General features: G+C 62.8%; 1 protein-coding gene across 1 annotated transcript; it reads right to left on the bottom strand.

Annotated features, from left to right (window-relative positions):
* Positions 1-10,484: 10,484 nt before the first annotated feature.
* Positions 10,485-21,992, bottom strand: LOC118706928 (actin-like). The gene is made up of 8 exons (XM_036416608.2): positions 21,644-21,992; positions 20,422-20,554; positions 19,947-20,057; positions 18,955-19,039; positions 16,556-16,717; positions 13,175-13,363; positions 11,641-11,822; positions 10,485-10,646 (listed from the first exon to the last, which is right to left on the bottom strand). The coding sequence occupies exons 1-8, from the start codon at positions 21,778-21,780 to the stop codon at positions 10,503-10,505; spliced, it is 1,143 nt and encodes a 380-aa protein (XP_036272501.2). The 5' UTR covers positions 21,781-21,992; the 3' UTR covers positions 10,485-10,502.
* Between the last annotated feature and the right edge of the window lie 243 nt (positions 21,993-22,235).

Genomic DNA, 22,235 nt, shown 5'->3' with positions numbered 1-22,235 from the left:
GAGGTCGGCAGCCCAGGGCCTCGGGGCTCACAGCGGGGGCGGGGGTGGGGGCAGAGCCCTGGGGCCCTGTCTTTGCTGAGATGGCCTGACCCATGTCCCCCGGGTGACATGCCCTGTGTCCTGTCCAGACCCCTCTCCCCAGCGAGACCAGAGGGCCGGTCCCAGTGCTGTGCACCCTGGGGCGGCAGAGCCCTCACGGCTGCGGACAGGTTCTGTGGGGGCGGGACCACACTGGCTTCCCACGGGGACCTGTGGTCTCAGGTGGCAGCAGAGGGACACGCCCGCTTCCAGAGCCCCCTGGCCGGCGATCACGTCACTCGCCATCCCTGTCTCAAGGCAGCTTTTGGCTCGAGGAGGGGGGAAGCGGCCAGGTGCCAAGGCTGCAGGGGGGTGCCAGGGCCGGGGGGTGCCAGGGCCGGGGGGTGCCAGGGCCGGGCGGCCAGTGCAGAACAGGCTGGGCTGGTCGGGCGGGTTGTGTGGGCCAGGCTCGGAGGAGGAGGCTGTTCTTCGTAATCCGGCTGTTGATCCAACAAACAGTGACACAGGCCGGCATTGTCCGAGGGCCTGGCTCCCTGAGAAAGACCCACGGCGGCGAGGTCTGCCCAGGAACTCGGGAGCCAGGAGCCGGGGAGGGCGGGGGGGAGGGCACAGAAAACACGGGGTGTCCGGGCGTGGGTGCCGAGCCTGGCGCTGGCTCGAGAGTCCCAGCTCTTCCAGCTCCGAGGCCAGTGACCCAGTGGTGCCCCCCTGCGGAGGGCCACGCTTCTTCAAGAAAAAATTTTAAATATATTTTATTGATTCTTTATAGAAAGGAAGGGAGAGGGGTAGAGAGTTAGAAAGAAACATAGTAAATCAGCTGCGTCCTGCACACTCCCCACAGGGGATGTGCCCACACCAAGGTGCATGCCCTTGACGGGAATCAAACCTGGGACCTTTCAGTCCGCAGGCCAAGACTCTATCCACTGAGCCACACCGGTTTTGGCTAATATAGTTTTACTAGTGACCCGGTGCATAAAATTCGTGCACATTAAAAAGGGATTAGAGGAAATAATTTAATATTGCTATTTGCCCTTTCTCTATAATAGCAGTGTCATAGATGAAAGAAAATTAGTAAGATGCATATGAAAACTTCCCTCCTGTCAGAGTCTGGGGCTCACCACAGGACCCAGAGTCAAGGCCCCTTCCACCCACATGCACCTCAAAATCGTGTGAGACCCAGACCCACACCCATTGGGCTAGATCCAGGCCCGGCCAGTCCCACGCTTGTCAAGCCCCGCCAGGCAGGGGCCCAGCCTCAGGACCCCGGGCCCGGTGCTGGGTGGGGGCTGCGGCCTGAGGTTCCCCGTCAAGACCCACTTGAGCAGGGAGTGCAACCTGATGTCCCCTGGTACCAGGGCGCAGGCTGCAGCCTGAGGGCCCCTGTCAAGCCCCATCTGGTGGGGGTGCGGCAGGCGGGGGCCGGGGGGCAGCTGAGGTCTCCTAGCCCGGCACCAGGACAGGAGCCGCACCTTGAGGTCCCCCACCAAGCCCCCCTGGGCAGGGGCATGTCCTCAGGTGCCCCGGCCTGGCGCCGGGAGGGGTGTGTGGCCTGAGGTCCCATCAAGCCCCACGGGGGCGGGAGAGGTCATAGTCTCAGGTCCCTGCTGATCGCTCGTTAAGGCTCCTTACGGGAACTTGGCTCAGCTGTGGGTGCAGCCATCTTTGTGATGGAGTGGCGGTCAATTAGCATATTCCCTCTTTATTAGATGGGATGGAGTGCTTTCAGAGCGGAGGGGAGAGGGAGAGAGAGAGGAACATCAATGATGAGAGAGCTGGGCCTGTGCCCTGACCGGAATCGAACCCTGACCTCCTGGTTCCAGGGTCAATGCTCAACCCCTGAGCCACCTCGGTCTATAGTGACACGTCTCCACTGGGTTAGGATGGGCCCAAGTCCAGAACCAGCGTCCTTCTGAGAAAGGCGTGGGGACAGCGAGAAGGTGACGTGCAGACGAAGGCAGAGATGGAGGGATGCGCCCACAAGCCCGGGACTGCTGGCAGCCGCCAGAATCGGGGAGACACGCAGGGAGTCTCCCTCCGGCGGGAGCCGGCCTGCCCGGGCCCTCCCATCAGCCCTCTGGCCTGCGAGAGCCTGCACCCTGTGGCTTCCCTTTTTCCTGTCCTCACCCGAGGGAGCATAGAGAAGGGAGAGAGAGAGACACCGACCTGAGAGAAACATCGATGGGTTGCCTTCATACACAATAACCAACCGGGGACCAAACCTGCGACCAGACGTGTGTCCTGCCCGGGAATCGAACCGGCACCCGCCCAGGCACAGGAATACGCCCACCCCACGGAGTCCCCCCCCCCCCCCGCCCCACCGGACAGGCCCCTTCCCGCAGCTTCAAGGCCCTCGGTATGTGGTCAGCTGTGAGGGCACCACGGGACCCAGGACGGGCTGCGACGCTTCTGAGCCACGTCTCTCCCCCAGGCTCCTCCTCCTCCTCCCCCTCCCGTCCTTCCCCGCCACCAGGGTGCCCACCACGCTTGCGCCTGCCCCGGGCTCAGCGGCATCTGTGTCTCAAGCTTCTGTGGCCCCTGGCGGCCTCAGTTTCTCGCCTGCTGCTCTGTGGGTGTGACTTCGGAAGAGGCAGCCGTTAAGCACGCTGGGGGGAGAGGGGGCATGGAAAGGCCTCCTTGTCCAGGAGACAAGAGCTGGCCCCTCGTTTTAAGTCCAAATCCAAGTGAAACTCTTCGAGTAGCTCTGGCCACTGCCTGCAGAAAGGAAGCCTGAGGCGCCCCTTGTGGCGGGCGGTGGCCTGCAGTGTCCAGGGAGAGCCCGGGTTCTGCACGGAACGGCGCCCCCTGGTGGAGAGGGCTCCGTGGAAACCTCAGGCTGTTCTCTGTGTGCCAGTCCCCCTGGGGACCTGTCTGGCCCTCCTTACCCCACGATTCACGTAAAAGTTCTGACATCCAGGAAATGAGAGCCACAAATGAAGTCAGTGAAACTAAGGGGGTTGTAAATAGCTGAATCAATAATCCAGGAGCAAATGCAAACTTATGAGACATCCCCACCCGGTGAAGAAGCCCCACCAACCACCAGTTCTGCCGATGACCTTACAGCGTGTGTGAGACCAGCTCTTCTCTTTCTTCTTCTTTATTAAATATATTTCTTTATTGATTTCAGAGAGGAAGGGAGAGGGAGGGAGATAGAAACATTATGAGAGAGAATCATTGATCGGTTGCCTCCTGCATGCTCCCTACTGGGGGGTCGAGCCCACAACCTGGGCATGTGCCCTTCGCCGGAATCGAACCTGGGACCCTTCAGTCCGCAGGCTGACGCTCTATCCACTGAGCCAAACAGCCAGGGCCCAGCGTTCCTCTTCTTGACCAGAGTTCCACCTGCGCAAGCACCTGCCACAGCCGCCCGCACCTGGCCCCGCCCGCACCTGGTCCTCTGGTTCCTCTGACTGGTCCTTACAGGGACATAAACACCCCGCTCCCCCTACTCGGCCCCGCTGATGCCATTTTGGTCCCAGCTCTTCTGCTAGCAGATGTAGCAACACATTTACAATCGGCACCCCTTTTGGCCTCCCCGGTGCGGTTCCTCCACCCCCGCCCCGCCGCCTGCGCACTCACCGGCGCACTCTCTCGGTGGCACCGGCTCCTAAACGCTATCCCGGCCCAAGCCCAGCGCCCTCTCAACTCCCGAGCTCCGCGGCTCCCGGCTCCTGGGTGCAATGGGGCTCAGGGTCCCCATCGAACCCCATCACTAACCTTCCAAAGTTATCCGAGCGGCTGCAGCGCTCTACGCCGATTGGATACAAAAAAGCGCCGGTCCGGCCCCTTATTGGCTCCTTGGACTGGCAATCTGCGGGGCAAGGAAGCCCTGAAACTTTTACCGCTCGCCCCGCGGCGGCAGCCGGACGCGCAGGACTCCGCCCGCCCGGACTACAAGCCCCAGCATGCACCGCGCAGTGCCGGGGGCGGGGCGTGGGAGGCAGGTCTGCCGGCCTCATGGTGGGAAACTCCGGACCTCGCTGGGGCCGCTGGCCCAGGGAGTCTTGTGCTTCGCGGCTCCCGCTTTGCCTCCAGGGCAGGAAGGGTTGGACAGGGAAAGCCCTACAGAATCTTCTAGGTTTTCCAGGGCGGCGGTAGCAAAAGCACCCCCCAGCGGCTTCGCAGACGGAAGCATTGTCCTCACTCACACTCTGGGGACCAGACGTCCGGGATCGAGGACTAGGGCGGAGGTGGTCCCTGTTGTGGGGTGGAACCGGCTTTGCTCATTTTCCCAGCCCAGTGCCTGGAGAGCAGGATGGGCCTCACCCAGGAGGGCCTCCCTGAGCCCGGGGGTCTCAGCCGGGAGGGAGGGCGGGGGCCCAACTCCGCGTCCTGCCCAGGGCCTGTGTCTCAGACCCCAAGTCAACATCACAGGGTTTTCACCCCCATTGCCATGGCTGCTGTCCAAACAATACTAATGAAAGACAATAAACAATAGAAATTGCAGGTGTTGGCAAGGGTCTGTGTTCTAGAAACACCTGTGCATTTGGGGGGCGGGCGTAAGTTGTGCAGACCCTGATGTGCTGTCTGTCCTTGGACTTCCCAGCCAATCAGATCGCCTGCTCTGAAATAGTGAGCCAATCAGAGGTGACCCCTGAAATGACTAGCCAATCCGACGTGCCTTTCTTGATCTTCCCAGCCAGTCGGGTCGCCCGCCCTGAATTAGTCGGCCAATCAGGTGTGGCTGTCCTGCTAAGGGCCAGCCTGTGGCGTCCTGGCCGGACGGTTGGTGCTGGGGTCCCACCCTGCACCCCTCACCTGAGCGGCTCTGCTGCTCTGACTGCCCAGCGTGGGCCCTTGTCCTCCTACCACATTGCTGCTCCGCTGGCCGTCAGAGCCCGTACCCTCTCACAACTGGCTCTGCACGAGGAGCTGCGAGCCCTGCCCTGCTCCGAGCCTCACCCGGGCTCAGTGGGCCTGGGCGCGCCGGCCCCGCGGGGCGGACGCAGAGGGAAGCTGCGGGGAAACCAGGCTACAATTTTAAGGACAAACCGGCAGCCTCAGGGACAGCGGGGAGCCTGTAAGACCCCCTGGGCGCTCTGCCCCCGCAGGGGAGGGGACGGCAGCCCCGGGGTCTCCTGCACACGTGCTGAGGCCTCGCCCGCTCCTCCAGCCGGTGCCGCGGGGGGCGCTCTGTGACCCCCGTGGGCGCCTCGCCGTGTCCGGCCTGTGCCCGCGGCCCATTAAGACCAGCCGGGCTCAGGGCGGGGGCCTCCCACAGCCCGCAGGCCCAGCGGCCCTAATGACAAGATTGCAGGCGCCTTCACGGCCTCGCCGCGGCGCCGCAGGCCCATTAGCTCCTTCCCGGGCCATTAGGGCTCCTTCCAGCTCCAGAGATCCTCCCGGCGCCCCTCCGCCCCCGCACGCACCCCCTTCCCCGCACCCCGCACTCCCCCCCCGCGGCTCCTCCCCGCTGCCCTCTGCCCAGCAGCTGCCCCAGAAGAAAGGCGCCCCAGGCCCAGGGCCTCGCTGGGTCCTGGGAAGCGGGTCCAAGCAGCCGCCTGTCCCGGGGAGAGCGAGGAGCGTGAACAGGGGCCCCCTTCAGACCACGTGCACCGGGAAGGTGTGGGGGCTCCCCCAGGCCAGGCCCCTCCTCCCGACCTTGCCCCACTGGGGTCCCCACATCCCCCCCGCAGGCTGGCGGCCCCTGCCCCCCGGACAAGGCCCCGGACGCCCTGGCTCTTGAGCGGCCGCCTGGCTTCTGGGGAGAAAACCTGTGAGGAAGCAGCTGTGCTCCGGCCCGTGAAACGCGGTGTTTGCCAACATGTGGTCTTGTCTGTTCCTTCGCCCCGGAGGACTGGGAGGATTGGCCGTCTCATCCAGGGCTTGGGGGGAAGGAGGCCCAGAAAGCCTGAGAGGAAGGAGATGCAGAGGCCACACTGGGCCCTGAGTGCATGGCGGGGGTGCAGGGAGCTGGGAATGAAGCTAGGGGGGCTGGGGCTGGGGGGCTGGGAATGCAGGGGGCTGGGAGTGCAGGGGCTGTGGGTACAGGGGCTGGGGGTGCAGGGAATGGGGGTGCAGGGAATGGGGGTGCAGGGGCAGGGGGGTTGGGGGTGCAGGGGGCTGGGGGTGGGGGCAGGGGCTGGGGATTGTGGGTGCAAAGAGCTGGGAGTCATGGGGGCTGGGAGTGTAGGGGCTGTGGGTACAGGGGCTGGGGGTGCAGGGTCTCAGGGTGCAGGGGCTGGGGGTCAGGGGAGGGATGCCAGAACCACACTCCACCAGCAGCGCGCTCAGGAATCAGGGCACAGGCCAGGGTTGCGGGCTCCACCCCCGTGTGGGGCTGCAGGAGGCAGCTGGTCCTTGGCGCTCTCACGTGGATGTGTCTGTCCTCCCCCTCCTTCCTCCCTGACATCAATAAGCACACACTTTTTACAAAGAAACCTGAGGGGAGGGGGAGGCAGGCTCCTTCTCAGGGACTTGGGCAAACCTTGCTTTAACCCTGGACCCATGCAGCCCGGCCAAGGCCAAGGCCAAGGCCAAGTCTCCCAGGACGAGTCTGGGCCACGGGCAGCCCTCGCTCACAGCCCGCCCTCTGCAGCGGCCGCGCTCCCTTTGGGGACAGTTGTTGCCTCTCAAGCAACAGGCTCTGCGGGGTTCGGGGCAGATGGACCGGCGCCAGCAGGAGCCATTCATCCCCTCGTCCCCCAGTCGCCCCAATCCCCTCCCGCCCACCCCACACGCACACACACAACTCTGTGGGCTGCACCCATCGGCCAGCCCCGCGGTCAGCGCCCTGGAGGCCCCGACGTGGAGACAGGCCTCCGTCCCTCGGCTGCAACGCTGCCACCAGCAACTTCTGCTCCGTCTTTAAGACGATTTAGCCGCTTCCCTCTCAGACCTCCAAGAACTGAGAGCAGCTTCCATTGTGAAATGTCAGGACGGGCATTGTCTTAGCTTGTTGCCTGGCGGAGCGTCAGGTGGGGAATTAGGCCTTTCTATTTCTGATGTCCCCGATTCTCAAAATAGGAGACGGTGAGCGGCGACGTGCTGGCCCAGATCGCCACCTCCCTCTGCTCCCCCCTTCCGCCCCCCGCCCTGGGGTCTGAGCCGCTACCGCCTCCCCTTCCAGCCCAGCTCAGAGCTCTGCTCACGTGCCAGCCAGGGTGCCGAGCACCGTCAGCATCGCCGGGACCAGGGGTCGGCCAGGTAAACCCGTGGGGTGGGGCCCCTACCTCCCCGCCCAGCGTCTCAGAGGGAAGAGACTGGTCAGCGTCCTGGTGTGGCCGCTGAAAGAGGCAGCAAGTGCAGAAAGCTCTCTCGCTCTTGTCGGTCACACCCCCCAGGGCTATTTTCCCGGTGATTTTTAGAGAAAGTGGACGGACAAGGAGGAAGAGAGAAACGTTGATGAACGAGACACACCCATTGGCTGCCTCCCACACGTGCCCCGCCCCCGCCGGATCATACCTGCAGCCACTCAAGGGCCTCCTGCCAACATTGACCTAGAACCGTGGTCAGCAAACCGCGGCTCGAGAGCCACATGTGGCTCTTTGGCCCCTTGAGTGTGGCTCTTCCACAAAATACCATGGCCTGGGCGAGTCTATGCTGAAGAAGTGGCGTTAGAAGTTTAAGTTTAAAAAATTCGGCTCTCCAAAGAAACTTCAATCGTTGTGCTGTTGACATCTGGCTCTGTGGCCTGAGTTTGCCAACCACTGGGGCTAGGCCTCTTCCCGAATCGCTGGCGAGCTCCTGTCTCATTTGCATCTGCAAACACGTGTAGAGCTAACGGAGGAGAGTTCTACCTGCGCCTCCAGCCTGCTCGGACCGGCCCCCAGCCCTGGGTTCTAGGCCGACCCTGGCTCAAAGTCACCGGCTTCCCGGCACCTTCCGGAAGCTTTCCCGTCCGCCAGTGGCGTGCCCAGGCGCTCTCCCAGGCCCTCTGCGGCGACCCACTTCCTCTCCGGTTCTGGGTCACGCCAGGCTCCCCATTAATCACAGTGACCTCGCTCCACGCCTCACCTCCATCCGCCCCGAAGAGGAGCCCCGTCTCCCAGGCCTGAGGTCGGGGCCACGCAAGGACAGGCTCCCGAAACGGTCTCACAATGACAGAGCCAGGATGCCGCCAGTCGTGGGGTCATCAGTGGGGTCACCTGGGGAGCAGCCACGGGCTCCGCCACCCCTTCTCGGCCTGTCCCGTGCTCTGTGAAAGCCGGGGACACTGAGTCCCAGCCGGGCTGCGCCACCCGTGGGCGCGGGTGCGGCGACAGGACTGTCCCCGGTCCCCCTGGTGCTCTGACCTTGGGGTGCAGTCCAGGCCCTGCCAGTGAGGCCCCCTCCCCCTCACCGCACAGACACGGGGACACCCCCAGTCACACAGGCCCCGATCCTCCTGGGCCAGGCTCACCCCGAGGGCGGCTGCACCCAGCACACGCACGGCCCTCCCTTCCCCACGCACCTGTGGGAATGGCACCGCCCCTGACCGGCTGCTCAGTGGTTAGAGCACTGACCGGTGCACCAAGGCTTCAGGGATTGATTCTTGGCCAAAGGCAGCCCCCCCTCCACCTGTGCAGGAGGCAACCAATGAATGTCTCTCCTTTTCTCTCTCTTCCTCTCCCTCCTTCTCTCCCTCTCTCCCTCCATTCCACTCTCTACAAATCACTGGGGAAGACATCCATGGATGAAGATTAACAAACAATGGAAAGGGCACCGCCTGCCTCCCCGGTTTAGCCCAGTCCCCCGGCCGCACTGCCAGCCTTGTGTCAGGGCGCCCCCTAGCGGCGGGCTCCGAACCCCAGGTCAGCTGGCTTCCCGGCTGCATCCACCGCTTGCTGGGTGCTGGCTGCGGCCCAGGCCAAGCCTTTCCAGCCCCGCCCGCACGGCCCACGGCCCTCAGCGTCACACGCACCCGCAGCAGAGAGAGCAGCACCCCCGGGGGCGGGAAGGACTCCCTTCTGTGGTCGCCCACCGGGTGCTCAGGGCTGGCGGGTGCCTCTCCCTCGCGCCGTGTCCCCGGGGGCAGTGCCACCTGAGGCCACCGAGGCCCTGCGTGGCGATGGCTGGTTTCCCGGGAGACTCCTCCTGGGGGTGGCTGCCCCCGCCCAGGGTAACGGCAGGGTGTCTGTCCAGCTCCAGCCCAGGGCCCATGGACCTGCGGAGCTGCAGTTACCCGTACAGCTGGGCCAGGAAGTCCTGGCGGTGGCAGACGGCCCCAGCTGAGCCTCCCGCCCTCCCTCACGGCTGCTGTCCGGGCTGGAGCACCCGGAATCCCACAGCCTGAGACCTGGTGACTGTCCCTGGGGTCTGAGCTGCCCATGCACATCTCACACACACACACACACACACACACACACACACACACACCCCGCGGGCCTGGGAGCCCGGCCCAGGTGAGGACGACTCTGCAAGGCCAGGGACCGTGGGGCTGAGTTAGCTCTTTACCGCCATCTGCCGGTTGGCTGCTAACGCCATTTCCGCATCTGCTCAGAGGAGGGGCATCGGGATGGCTGCTGGCTGCCAGCTTCCTGGGAGTGGCAGTGAGGGTCACGGCTGCTGAAGGACGCGATGACACTGCCCTGGGAGCCCTCCAGCCGCCCGCTTAGCCCCACCCCCCGGCTATAAACACGGGTCGTTTTCCAGTCTCTGCACCCAGGCCCCGCCTCACCCCTGCGCTGCCCACAGCCGCAGGGACCGAGGGGGTGGCGAGGCCCGTCGCTGTGTGGTCTCTACAGAGCGGACTCCCCGGGCCCCGAGTGGCATGAGCCGCACAGGGTGCGCCCCTGAGCCCCGCTCGCTCACTCAGGGCCCGGCCACGGGGCAGGAGCCCGAGCCCTGGGCTGAGGCTGGAACCCGGAGGCAGGGGTGGGGGGTGGGGGGTGGCATTGGACTCTCCATCCGTCCTCCTGCACGGGGCACTCCCGTCTCCGCTGTCATGAGTGACGCCGCCATGAACTCAGGTGCAGGTGTGGGTTCCAGCCCCTTCCACTTTGGGGGTGTTCCCAGAAGCTGGATCGCGGGGTCACGTGGCAATTCCCTTTAAGCCTTCTGAGCCGCCCCACATGGCTCCCCACGGCGGCTGCCCGCTCCCATCGCACCAGCAGGACAGGGGCTCGCTGCCCCTACATCCTTTGCCAACTGCTCTGTGTTTGGTAACAGCCGCTCCCGCAGGGCGTGCAGGGAGGAGGGAGGGGGAGAGGGAGGGCCTCACCACGGTGCACAGCGGCTGCCAGCCGAGGCCACACTGGCGTCTGTCAGCCGCTCTGGCTGTGGGGTGGACGCAGGGAGCCTGGGGCCGGAGGCTGTAGCAGGTCTGGGGGGGGGGGGGGGGGGGACAGGCGTGTGAGAGCGGCGGATGGGGGCGCCCGTGAGCACCCCAGACCTGCCGGCCTCGCCCAGACCGTGTCCTCCCTTCCTGGTCCTTTATTGGCGTCGGGGGTGGGACAGCAGGCGCGGGGAGCGGCTCTGCGCCGAGGGGGGTCGGCCTAGCAGAGGCTCAGCTGGGCAGGTGCGGACGAGGGGGTCCCGGAGCCACGTCAGAAGGACCGCTCGCTGAGGGCAGAGGGGCCCTTCTCGTAGTAGTCCTCGATGGTGACCCACATGTCCTTGAAGGTGGAGAGCGAGCACAGCACGGAACCGCCCACCCAGGCGCTGTACACGGAGCTGGGGCAGGTGGACACCTGGGGCGGCGAGGGGAGGGCCAGAGAGCGGGAGAAACCAGAGTCAATGCTGCTGTAATGGGGGCCGGGGGGCGCAATGGCTGAGCAGACCCGTAAACCAGGAGGTCACGGTTGGACTCCCAGTCGGGCACAGGCCCGGGCTGTGGGCTCCATTCCCGATGTGGGGTCTGCAGGAGGCAGCCGGTCCGTGATTCCCTCCCATCACTGATGTTTCTCTCCCCCCTCCCTTCCTCTCTGACATCAATACAAATGTATTTAAAATAAAATAAAATAAATTGGGGGCACAAAATACCAATTCCTGAGCAGGCTTCTCCCCTCCGTGCCCCCCCCACCTCCGTCCAGACGTTCAACAGTCCAGTCCCCCTGCCCCTCACTGCCTCCCTGCAACCTGGCCGTGGCTCACCCCACCCTCACGCTCCCTGCCCCCCGCTGCTCTGAGCCACCAGCACCCCCACGCCCGAATCACAGCATCGCTCCGCTGCCCCACAGCCTGCCCCCTGCGCCCACACCTGGCCGCCCCGCGCCTGAGCCCGTCCGGCACCTGTGGGTGGGCCCTGCTGGGTCAGCTTGTTCTGCTCAGCAGGGCCCCACGGTCTCAGGGGTGGAGGGGAGCCTTCCCTGGCTCCTCTGAGCTCCTCTGCCCCCGGGCTCTCTGCCCCTCGGACAGCAGCCTCTGGGCGGCCACGGGCAAGGTTCCCTCTGCCCCACATGGTCCCGCCACCCCCACGCCCCCTCTCCTGCAGGCATTTCTCCCCGGCACCTCCCAGGAGCCCCCCCTCCTTCCTAGGCTGCGTGGAGCCCTGCGACGCTGACGTCAGGGGTCAGGGGTCAGGGCACGTGGGCTTGCTCTGTCCATCTGTTCCCCCACTGGAAGATGAGCTCAGGGGGTGCTCCTTCTGTGTGCTGTGTCCCCCGCGCCAGACAAGCACCGGGCACCTCCGAGGCTTCCGGACCCCCCCCCCCCCCCGGGGAGCCCGCGGCGGCCAGGACCTGCCTTCACGTTGGTGGTCGGGGACACCAGGGCGGACAGCTCCTGCTGCATGCGGGCCCTCAGGCTGGGCGAGGAGCCCGTGCCCCCCGACAGCAGCACGTTGCGGAACAGGGTCTTCTGGAGGGCGGGGCTGCAGGAGCTGATGCTGCGGAGGGCGATCATGTGGGCGCCCAGGCTGTTCCTCCCTGTGGGTGCAGTCACCCAGCCTGTCACACCCCGCCCCTCGGGCATGCCCCGCCTGGCGGGCACCCCCCCCCCCCCCGTGGAGCCCTCCGCTGCTGAAGGGGGCGGTGGGGGGAGAGAGACAGGATACAGCCCACATACAACGTCAGCAGAGCCGGGCACACAGAAGGTGCTTAGTAAGAGACAGCTGCTCCAGAGGCACTTTTAAACCGGGCCCCAACTCGCTAATACTTGCTACTCAAAGCACAGCCCTCTCCCAGCCGCCCCAGCTCGGGGTCTGCATGTTCGTGCTCACCTGTCCCTGTCCTCCTGTCCACGTCCACCTGTCTACGTCCACGTCCACCTGTCTACGTCCACGTCCACCTGTCCCTGTCCGCCTGTCCACTTCCACCTGTCTATGAACACATGTCCATGTCCACCTGTCCCTTTCCTGTCCACCTGTCCACATCCACCTGTCTACATCCACCTGTCCCTGTCCACGTCCACCTGTCCCTGTCCTCCTGTCCTTGTCTGCCTGTCTACGAACACATGTCCACGTCCACCTGTCCTTGTCTGCCTGTCCACATCCACCTGTCCACGTCCACCTGTCCCTGTCCATGTCCACCTGTCCCTGTCCGCCTGTCCATGTCCACCTGTCTACGTCCACATGTCCACGTCCACCTGCCCCTGTCCTGTCCACCTGTCCACATCCACCTGTCTACATCCACCTGTCCCTGTCCACGTCCACCTGTCCCTGTCTGCCTGTCCACATCCACCTGTCTACTTCCACCTGTCCTGTCTGCCTGTCCACATCCACCTGTCTACGTCCACCTGTCCCTGTCCTCCTGTCCTTGTCTGCCTGTCTATGAACACATGTCCACATCCACCTGTCTCTGTCCTCCTGTCCACGTCCACCTGTCTGCCTGTCCACATCCACCTGTCCCTGTCCACGTCCACCTGTCCCTGTTCACCTGTCCACATCCACCTGTTCCTGTCTGCCTGTCCACATCCACCTGTCTACGTCCACCTGTCCCTGTCCGCCTGTCCACGTCCACCTATCTACGTCCACATGTCCACGACCACCCGTCCCTGTCCACATCCACCTGTCCCTGTCTGCCTACCTGTCCATGTCCATCTGTTCGTGTCTGCCTGTCCAACTGTCCACGTACACATGTATGTACACATGTATGTCCACTTGTCCACATCCACCTATCCCTATCCATCTGGCCACGCCCACCTGTCCCTGTTCGCCTGTCCATGTCCACCTGTCCGTGTCCACCCATCTGTGTCCACCGGTCCATGTCCCTGGTCCGTGTCCGCCTGTCCGTGTCCTCCTGACCACGTCGCCCATCGCTCAGCGGCCCTCCCGGCTCACCTATGAAGTCCGGCTGGAAAAGCGCCTCCATGCAGAGGAAATGCTCCATTCCGAACTCGACCTCCCGGCCGTCAGGCAGCTGGTGCTTATGCACCAGGGACACCGAGAGGGCTGCCGCCTTCTCCTTGTCGAAGTCCAAAGCCACGTAACAGCATTTCTCCTTCATGCCCCGGATGTACTCCCGGTCGCCTGGGGAGGAGGGAGAGCCGGGAGGAGGGAAGGTGAGCGGCTCACCCACTCGGCTCTCTCCTCACGGTACAGACGCTATTTCTATTTTGGTCTCGGATCCCAGCGCTTCCGGGTGGATGCGTGCTGCGGCCTGAGTTCGTGGACTAGAAAGCAGAATAGTGATGTCTGGACGAGGCTGCACCCGTCTGGAAAGGGTCTGGCCGGCGCGGCTCAGGGGCTGAGCATCGACCTATCAATCAGGAGGTCACAGTTCAATTCCCAGTCAGGGCCCAGGCCCGGGGCTGTGAGCTGAAGCCCCAGAGTGGGGTGTGCAGGAGGCAATCAATGATTCCTTCTCATCATTGATATTTCTCTCCCTCCCTCTCCCTTCCTCTCTGAAACCAGTTTATATGTATATAATATACTTTTTTTTAAGAAACTTTTTTGAGAACCCTGGGGATATTTTCCCATTGATCTTTTAGAGAGAGTGGAAGAGAGAGGGAAAGACAGAGAGAAATTTTAGGGAGATCCAAGATGGCTGCGCCCAGGTGAACACCTAGCCGCAGCCGCACACAACAATTTCAATAAAATACAACTAAAATATAAAACGGACATTGCCCAGAATTACAGGAAGGTTGACTGACTGGAAATTCTACAGCGAGAAGCAAGGAGAAAACCAGAAGGAGACACGGAGGAGCTGGAAAAGCCCAAGGTACGGAGTCGCAGTGTGCGGAGAGGCCGGAGCCGGAGAGGAGGGAGGCCGAGTGCCTGGCGGGCGTTCCCGAGCGGAAAGGAGATAAAACTTCGACTGTGCTGGGCCCCCGACTGCTCTGAACCCCAGTTCTATGCCAGACCCCGGGGACTCAGGCTCAGCCATAGGGAGCCGGGCTATAAGGCGGAACCCCAGGGAGAGGCAAAAGGAGGTCCCGGAGGCGCACACGGCGCGCAGAGAAGGGACTGTCGGCTGTGCCGCGGGATTGCCCTGACGGGAAGGAGACTGGGGCTCCAGACTGCTCTGAATGCCACCTCCAACTCCACCTCCAACTGAACTGAGCCCCAATACCGGGCTCATTGTGGGAGAGCATAGACTGTTTGGCAGCAGGCGAAAATCAAGGGCACCTTTCTCTCAGAGGCCCCGGCAGCGAGCACTGAAGGACCCATATAGGGCGGGGCTGACGGAAGCCAAAGCTGCAGGCTCCACCCTGAAACCCCGTCCCATCTATAACTGTGAAATGCGACAACAAAATAGATCACAAACAAAAGAAATGGAGGACAAAAAGCGTCTGGATATAGAGTTCAAATCTACGCTTATAAGGTTTTTCAAGAATTTCCTAGAAAAGATGGATAAGGCCTATGAGGATATGAAAAGAGATCAACTAGAATTAATAAGGAGTTAACAAGAAATGATAAGGGATCAACAAGAAATAAAGAATATATTGTCTGAAATAAAAAATATTTTACAGAGTCCTAAAAACAGAAGGGAAGATCGCAAGAATCAATTCAAAGATTTGGAACATAAAGAGCCAGAAGACATTCCTCCACAGAAGCTAGAAGGCAAGAGAATCCAGAAAATTGAAGATAATGTAAGAAACCTCTGGGACAACTTCAAGCGAACCAACATCAGAACTATGGGGGTCCCAGAAGATGAGAGAGAGCAAGATATCGAAAACATACTGAAAGAAATAGTGACAGAAAACTTCCCCCACCTGGTGAAAGAATTAGACTTACAAGCCCAGGAAGCGCACAGAACTCCAAACAAAAGGAATCCAAAGAGGACCACACCAAGACACATCATTATTAAATTTCTAAGAGCAAAAGACAAAAAGAAAATATTAAAAGAAGCAAGAGCAAAGAAGGTAGTAACCTATAAAGGAGCACCTATACGATTGTCAGCTGACTTCTCAACAGAAACCATGCAGGCCAGAAGGGAATGGCAAGAAATATTCAAGGTGATGAATAGCAAGAACCTACAGCCAAAAATAATCTACCCAGCAAAGCTATCACTCAGAATCGAAGGCCAGATAAAGAGCTTCACTAATAAAAAAAAAAAAGCTAAAGGAGTTCATCACCGCCAAACCAGAATTATATGAATTGCTGAAGGGGGTTCTTTCAGAAGAGAAAGTAAACAAAGATAAAAATTATGAACAACAAATACGTAACTATCAACAAGTGAATCTAAAAACCAAGGAAATTAAAGAAATCTGATGAACAATATTAACTGTTGAATATAATAGAATAGAGGTATGGAAGGGGAGTGAACTGACAATTCTTGGGGAAAAGGGGAGAGGGGGGCGTGGGAAGAGACTGAACATAAACTGTGCACCTATGGATGAGGACAATGGGGAGAGGGGAAAAGGCAGAGGGTGGGGTGGGAACCTGTTGGAGGAGAGCAATGGTGGTGGTGGGGGAAAGGAACATTTGTAATAATATGAACAATAAAAACTTATTTTAAAAAAAAAAGACAGAGAGAAATTTTAATGTGAAAGAAATACATCGATTGGTTGCCTCCTGCACAAGCCCCAACCAGGACCCAGACTAAGGAGGAACCTGCAACCATGGTACATGCCCTTGACAGGAATCAATCCAAGACCCTTTGGCCCACAGGCCTATGCTCTATCCACTGAGCCAAACTGACTAGGGCAATATATTATCATCATCACCATCATTACCATCATCACCATCATCATCATAATCACCATTACCATCACCACCATCATCATCATCACCATCACCACCATCATCACCATCACCACCACCACCATCATCATTACCACCATCACCAAAATCACCATCATCACCATCACCACCATCATCACCATTATCATCATCATCATAATCACCATTACCATCACCACAACCATCATCATCACCATCACCACCACCATCATCATCATCACCACCATCACCATCACAGCGCCATCATCACCATCATCACCATCACCACCGCCATCATCACCATCACCACCATCATCACCCTCACCATCACCACCATCATCATCATCATCATCACCATCATCACCACCACTATCATTATCTTCATTATGACTGTCATCGTTGATCAGTTAACTGTCCCTGGACACAGATGGGTTGTTTCTGGGACATGGATGATGGATGGGTAAGCAGCTTTCGCTTCAGGAACCGAGGGCTGTAGGCCAAACGAAGTGAAGGGGATTGCCGCCGGGCTGGTGTGTCCATCCCACCATCCGCCCCTACCTATGCCGAGCAGTGAGTTCCCCCTCCTGGACAGCAGCTGCATGAGGTACAGGGTTATGTCCTGGCCGGCCACATCCATCTGCATGGTGGACAGGTGCAGCGGACAGCCCTCAAAGACGGGCACGAAGTGGGTCATTCCTTCTCCGCATTCGATGGTGGTTCCTACGCAAGAGCACATGGCATTGCCATGTGGGGGCGTGGCACCCCTTACCACCCAGGTCGGCAGGAAGAGATGGTGAGGGGAAGGCTGGGGATCTGGGGAGCAAACAGTCCCCCCCCGGAGGGATGTGCTGAGCTGGAGGACTTCTGGGTCAGACCAGGGCCGACTCCAAGGGACAGGGAGTCTACAGGCGGGACAGGGAGTCTACAGGCGGGACGGGGAGTCTACAGGCGGGACAGGGAGTCTACAGGAGGTGCAGGGAGTCTACAGGAAGTATAGGGAGTCTACAGGCGGGACAGGAAGTCTACAGGCGGGACAGGAAGTCTACAGGCGGGACAGGGAGTCTACAGGCGGGACAGGGAGTCTACAGGAGGTGCAGGGAGTCTACAGGAAGTATAGGGAGTCTACAGGCGGGACAGGAAGTCTACAGGCGGGACAGGAAGTCTACAGGCGGGACAGGGAGTCTACAGGAGGTACAGGGAGTCTACAGGCGGGACAGGAAGTCTACAGGCGGGACAGAGAGTTTACAGGCGGGACAGGGAGTCTACAGGCAGGACGGGGAGTCTACAGGCGGGACAGGGAGTCTACAGGCGGGACAGGAAGTCTACAGGCGGGACAGGGAGTCTACAGGCGGGACAGGGAGTCTACAGGAGGGACAGGGAGTCTACAGGCGGGACAGGAAGTCTACAGGCGGGACAGAGAGTTTACAGGCGGGACAGGGAGTCTACAGGCAGGACGGGGAGTCTACAGGCGGGACAGGGAGTCTACAGGAGGTACGGGGAGTCTACAGGCGGGACGGAGTCTACAGGAGGGACAGGGAGTCTACAGGCAGGACGGGGAGTCTACAGGCGGGACGGGGAGTCTACAGGCGGGACAGGGAGTCTACAGGAGGGACAGGGAGTCTACAGGCGGGATGGAGTCTACAGGCGGGACAGGGAGTCTACAGGCGGGACAGGAAGTCTACAGGCGGGACGGGGAGTCTACAGGCAGGATGGGGAGTCTACAGACGTTCTTATCAAAGCCACACAAGGGCCCAGCAGCAGCTGCCTCAGAGGTGAAGGGGGAGGAGAGCGGGGAGCCCTCAGCCCTCTCCCGTGGGGACTGTCTGTGGGTGACGCGGGCACAGGGACCCACGGGAAGGCCTGGGATGGCTATGGAGGAGGCACGCAGGGCAGAGGGGCGTGGTGGGGGCAGGGCCTTGCTGTGTGAGGTGGCAACTCCTGGAACCGTCCACAGCTGACCGGGGATCTGGGCAGCTGGCCTGTCACCTGCTGAGCCTGGTAACTGAGAACTTCAAGTTTACAGGAAGGCGGCCCATGACCCTCACCCCCACACCAGACGCTTGCAGCAGGGGACCCCGCAGTGCCCCCGAGGACAACAGGCCCCACCCAGGCCTCAGCAGATGCATCTAGGGAGCGCAGGGCCACTGCCACAGCCAACATTCCGTCCACTCGCCCGGCCGGTGTGCTCAGTAGTTAGAGCATCGGTCTGCCCACCAAAGGGTCCCAGGTTCAATTCCAGGTCAAGGGCAAGTCGCCGGGTGACAGGCTTGATCCCTGGCCGGGGTCGGGCAGAGGCGGGAGGCACACAATTGATGAGTCTCTCTCACATCCACGTTCCTCTCGCTCTCTCTGACCCCCTCCCTTGCTTCTACTCCCTCTAAAAATTCAGGAAGAAGCCTGGCCAGTGTGGCTCAGTGGTTGGGTGTAGAGGAGAGAGCACAGGACCAGACCAGGAGGGGTGGCGCAGGGAGGAGGCTGGGGGCACACATTTGGTTTCTCTTTTCTTGCAGATGTGCAGGGAGGGGGCTGGGGGCACACATTTGGTTTCTCTTTTCTTGCAGATGCGCAGGGAGGAGGCTGGGGGCACACATTTGGTTTCTCTTTTCTTGCAGATGTGCAGGGAGGAGGCTGGGGGCACACATTTGGTTTCTCTTTTCTTGCAGATGTGCAGGGAGGAGGCTGGGGGCACACATTTGGTTTCTCTTTTCTTGCAGATGCTGCAGGGAGGGGGCTGGGGGCACACCTTTGGTTTCTCTTTTCTTGCAGATGCGCAGGGAGGGGGCTGGGGGCACACATTTGGTTTCTCTTTTCTTGCAGATGTGCAGGGAGGGGGCTGGGGGCACACATTTGGTTTCTCTTTTCTTGCAGATGTGCAGGGAGGGGGCTGGGGGCACACATTTGGTTTCTCTTTTCTTGCAGACGTGCAGGGAGGGGGCTGGAGCTCCGGGGCCGCTCACCCGAGGTCAGGCCGGCGGAGAAGAGGGACAGGACCCCCTGGTTGACGATGTACAGGGCCGGCATGCTGAAGGTCTCGAACAGGACCTGTGGGGGGGCAGGTGCTGCAGCCAGGCCGGGCCACCCCCTCTGCCGCGGCGTCCGGCGTGGGGGGGCCCCAGCTCCCCCGGGGATGCAGGGCCTCGGCACCGCCCGCCCGGGATGGTTCCCAGTCTGCTGGGCTCACACCCGCCCGGAGCCCGCGGCAGAGCGGCTCCTGGTTCATGGCGAAGGACGGTGCTGAGCCGCTGTCCCTGTGCTGGGGGCGGGGGGCAACAGCCCCCGAAGCCCCACACAGACTCGGGCGACTAGCTTGCTTCCTAATGACAGTAACGACAGGCGCGAAAGCCGTGCCGGGCCGCCGGCTCCGTCGGTTGGAGCCCGGCCCTGCGCGCCCAGAGGCTGTGGGTTCGATTCCTGGTCCGGCATGTGCCAGGTGGCCCTTTGCTCCCCGGTCTGCAGGAGGCAGCCCATCAATGCTCCTCTCTCATCAGTGCTTCTCTCCCTCCCTCCCTCCCTAACAGCAAAAACACACACACCCTGGGCTGAGGATTTTAAAAAAGCTGACAGCCGTGTTAACGGCACCCCAGACGCTCAGTCCTGATGGCGTGGTCAGGAGAAGGTGCTGCCTGTGCATAGGCGGGAGGGACGGGGGGGAGGGATATGTTTGGAGGGACAGGGCGGGAGGGATATGGGGGGAGGGACAGGGCGGGAGGGACAGGGGGGAGGGACGGGGAGGACGGGGGAGGGACAGGGCGGGAGGGACAGAGGGGAGGGACGGGGGAGACGGACAGACAGGGAGACACTGCTGAGAGGCCAGGCGGGGACCCTGCTTCTTCATCAGTGCATCTAGGCCCTCAGGGGAGGCGCTGAGGGAGTGACTGGCACCCGGGCACCAGCGCCCTCCCTCTCCCCCACCCCCCATTTTCCTGCCCAGCCCGCTGCGGCCTCTCACCTGGGCCATCCTCTCTTTGTTGGCCTTGGAGTTGGAGGGCAGGTCAGTGAGCAGCATGGGGTGCTGCTCCGGGGCCACGCGGAGCACCTGGTAGAAGGTGTGGTGCCAGATCTGGGGGGGCACAGGGAGGGCGGCCGTGAGCACAGCCCACCGCGGGCGGCCGGGCCTCCTGAGGACGCGGCCTGGCAGGCCGGGGAGCACCCCCCGGGAAAGGGCCTCCTGGTCTCCCTGGAGCGGTGCCCGCCCTGAGACCACGGGGAGCCGGGATGGGGGGGTCAGGCTCCGCAGAGTCCCTCCCACTGCCCACGGTGCCGGCCCGGCTCCTGTCTGCAGGCGCAGGCACTCCCTCGGGGGGGCACCGTGATGTCCGTGGGGCCTGCCTTCGTGCCCTGCAGCCACAGAACAAGCCCACGGGCATGCACGGCTCCGTCCACAGGCCGAGGCCCAGGCCGGTGCAGGCCCAGCAGGAGCCCACCTTCTCCATGTGCTCCCAGTTGGTGACCTCGCCCCGCGAGACGGGGTACGCCAGGTTGAGTCTCCCTCGCTGCTTCTGCACCTCGTCGCCGATGAACCAGACCTTCTTGTCCAGCCCCACCGGGTCCTGGAAGCCGGACGGGTGTCGGGGCGGGGCGGTACCCGCGCCGGCTGCACACGTGACCGCTGCGGCTGGCTCCCGGTCACGCTGGCTCTGTGGCCTCGCAAACCTGCCCCCCATTCAAACGCCCTGAGAGGTGTCACCAGTGACCCCCAGGGGCGGGCCGCGGGGGGCCACGGCTTGGTGGAGAAGAGCAAAGAAAGGGGAGGGGCAAAGGGACCTTGTGGGGGGCAGGCACCCGCTTCCACATTCACTTCAGGGGAGGGGGGGGGGGAGGGGGGTGCCGTCTGCCCTTTGAGGAGGAGGGCCCAGCCTCTTGCAGACCTGCCCTCGGGGTCACTCGGAAGAGGAGGGGAGCCAGGGGTCAGGGGAGACCTACGCCACATGCCTGCTGAACGGAGAGCAGAGGTCGGCCCTCGCCTTCACCCGTCCTCACTCCCCCTGCAGACCTGGACCCCTGCTCAGAGGGCTCTGCATGCTAGCCCGAGGGAAGGACAGCCCAGCCCAGCCCAGCCCAGCCCCAGCCCCAGCCCAGCCCAGCCCAGTCCAGCCCCCAGCCCAGCCCAGCCCCCAGCCTAGCCCCAGCCCCAGCCCAGCCCAGTCCAGCCCCAGCCCCAGCCCCAGCCCCAGCCCCCTCCCAGGCCCCAGGCCCCAGCCCCAGCCCAGCCCCAGCCCAGCCCAGTCCAGCCCCAGCCCAGTCCAGCCCCAGCCCAGCCCAGCCCCAGCCCCAGACCCGCCCCCAGCCCCAGCCCCCAGCCCCGCCCCGCCCCCAGCCCAGTCTAGCCCCAGCCCCGCCCCAGACTCAGCCCCAGCCCCGCCCCCAGCCCAGCCCCAGCCCCAGACCCGCCCCCAGACCCAGCCCCCAGACCCGCCCCGCCCCCAGCCCAGTCCAGCCCCAGCCCCGCCCCAGACTCAGCCCCAGCCCCAGACCCGCCCCAGACCCGCCCCCAGCCCAGCCCCAGCCAGACCCGCCCCCAGCCCAGCCCCTCCCCCAGCCCAGCCCCAGCCAGACCCGCCCCCAGCCCAGCCCCGCCCCCAGCCCAGTCCAGCCCAGCCCCCAGCCCAGCCCAGCCCAGCCCCAGCCCGGCCCGGCCCGGCGAGGATGCCGCTGTCGCTCACCGCGTCGTCGCAGCGGAGCTTCCCGAGGACGGTGGGGAAGACGGCCAGGGGCTCCTCTGCCCCCGAGAAGCCCACCTTGCTGGAGCCGGAGCCAAAGTCGCAGATGAGGGGCGTGCCCATGGCGCCCTGGGGCCTCGACAGGGCTGCGGGGACGGGACGGCCGTGCCGTGAGGCCTCCACTCGCCACGGACCTGCCAGCGTGGCCTGGCTCTGAGCGCACAGGCTGCTGGCTCCCACCCGCGGGCCGGGCCTGCCGGGCTGAGCCGCCGCTGGCTGCCGAGGGCCATTGGCTGGGAAGGGGCCTCCCCTGGGCCACTGGCACGGCCAGGCTGGAGGAGGCCGGCCCACGGGGAGCTCTGGGGTAACAGTCTGCCCGCCTTCCCTACTCCTGGCGGCCGTGGCCGGCTCCCGGGCTCCTCTGAAGCAGCCCCTGGCTCTCCCCCTCGCTGGACAGCGCTGGGAGCGTCCCAGCCGCCCCTCCCCACTCCAGTACCGCCTCCCGGCCGGCTCCCCTGCCTCCGGGACACAGACCCCCTTTCCTGTCACCGTTCCATGGCTGCGCAAGTTTAGAAAAC

The sequence above is a fragment of the Pipistrellus kuhlii genome, unplaced genomic scaffold, assembly GCF_014108245.1.
Source record: "Pipistrellus kuhlii isolate mPipKuh1 unplaced genomic scaffold, mPipKuh1.p scaffold_m20_p_56, whole genome shotgun sequence".
NCBI classification, from domain to species: domain Eukaryota; kingdom Metazoa; phylum Chordata; class Mammalia; order Chiroptera; family Vespertilionidae; genus Pipistrellus; species Pipistrellus kuhlii.
The sequence above is the reverse complement of the archived record's forward strand: the minus strand, read 5'-3'. Positions and strand labels throughout refer to the sequence as shown.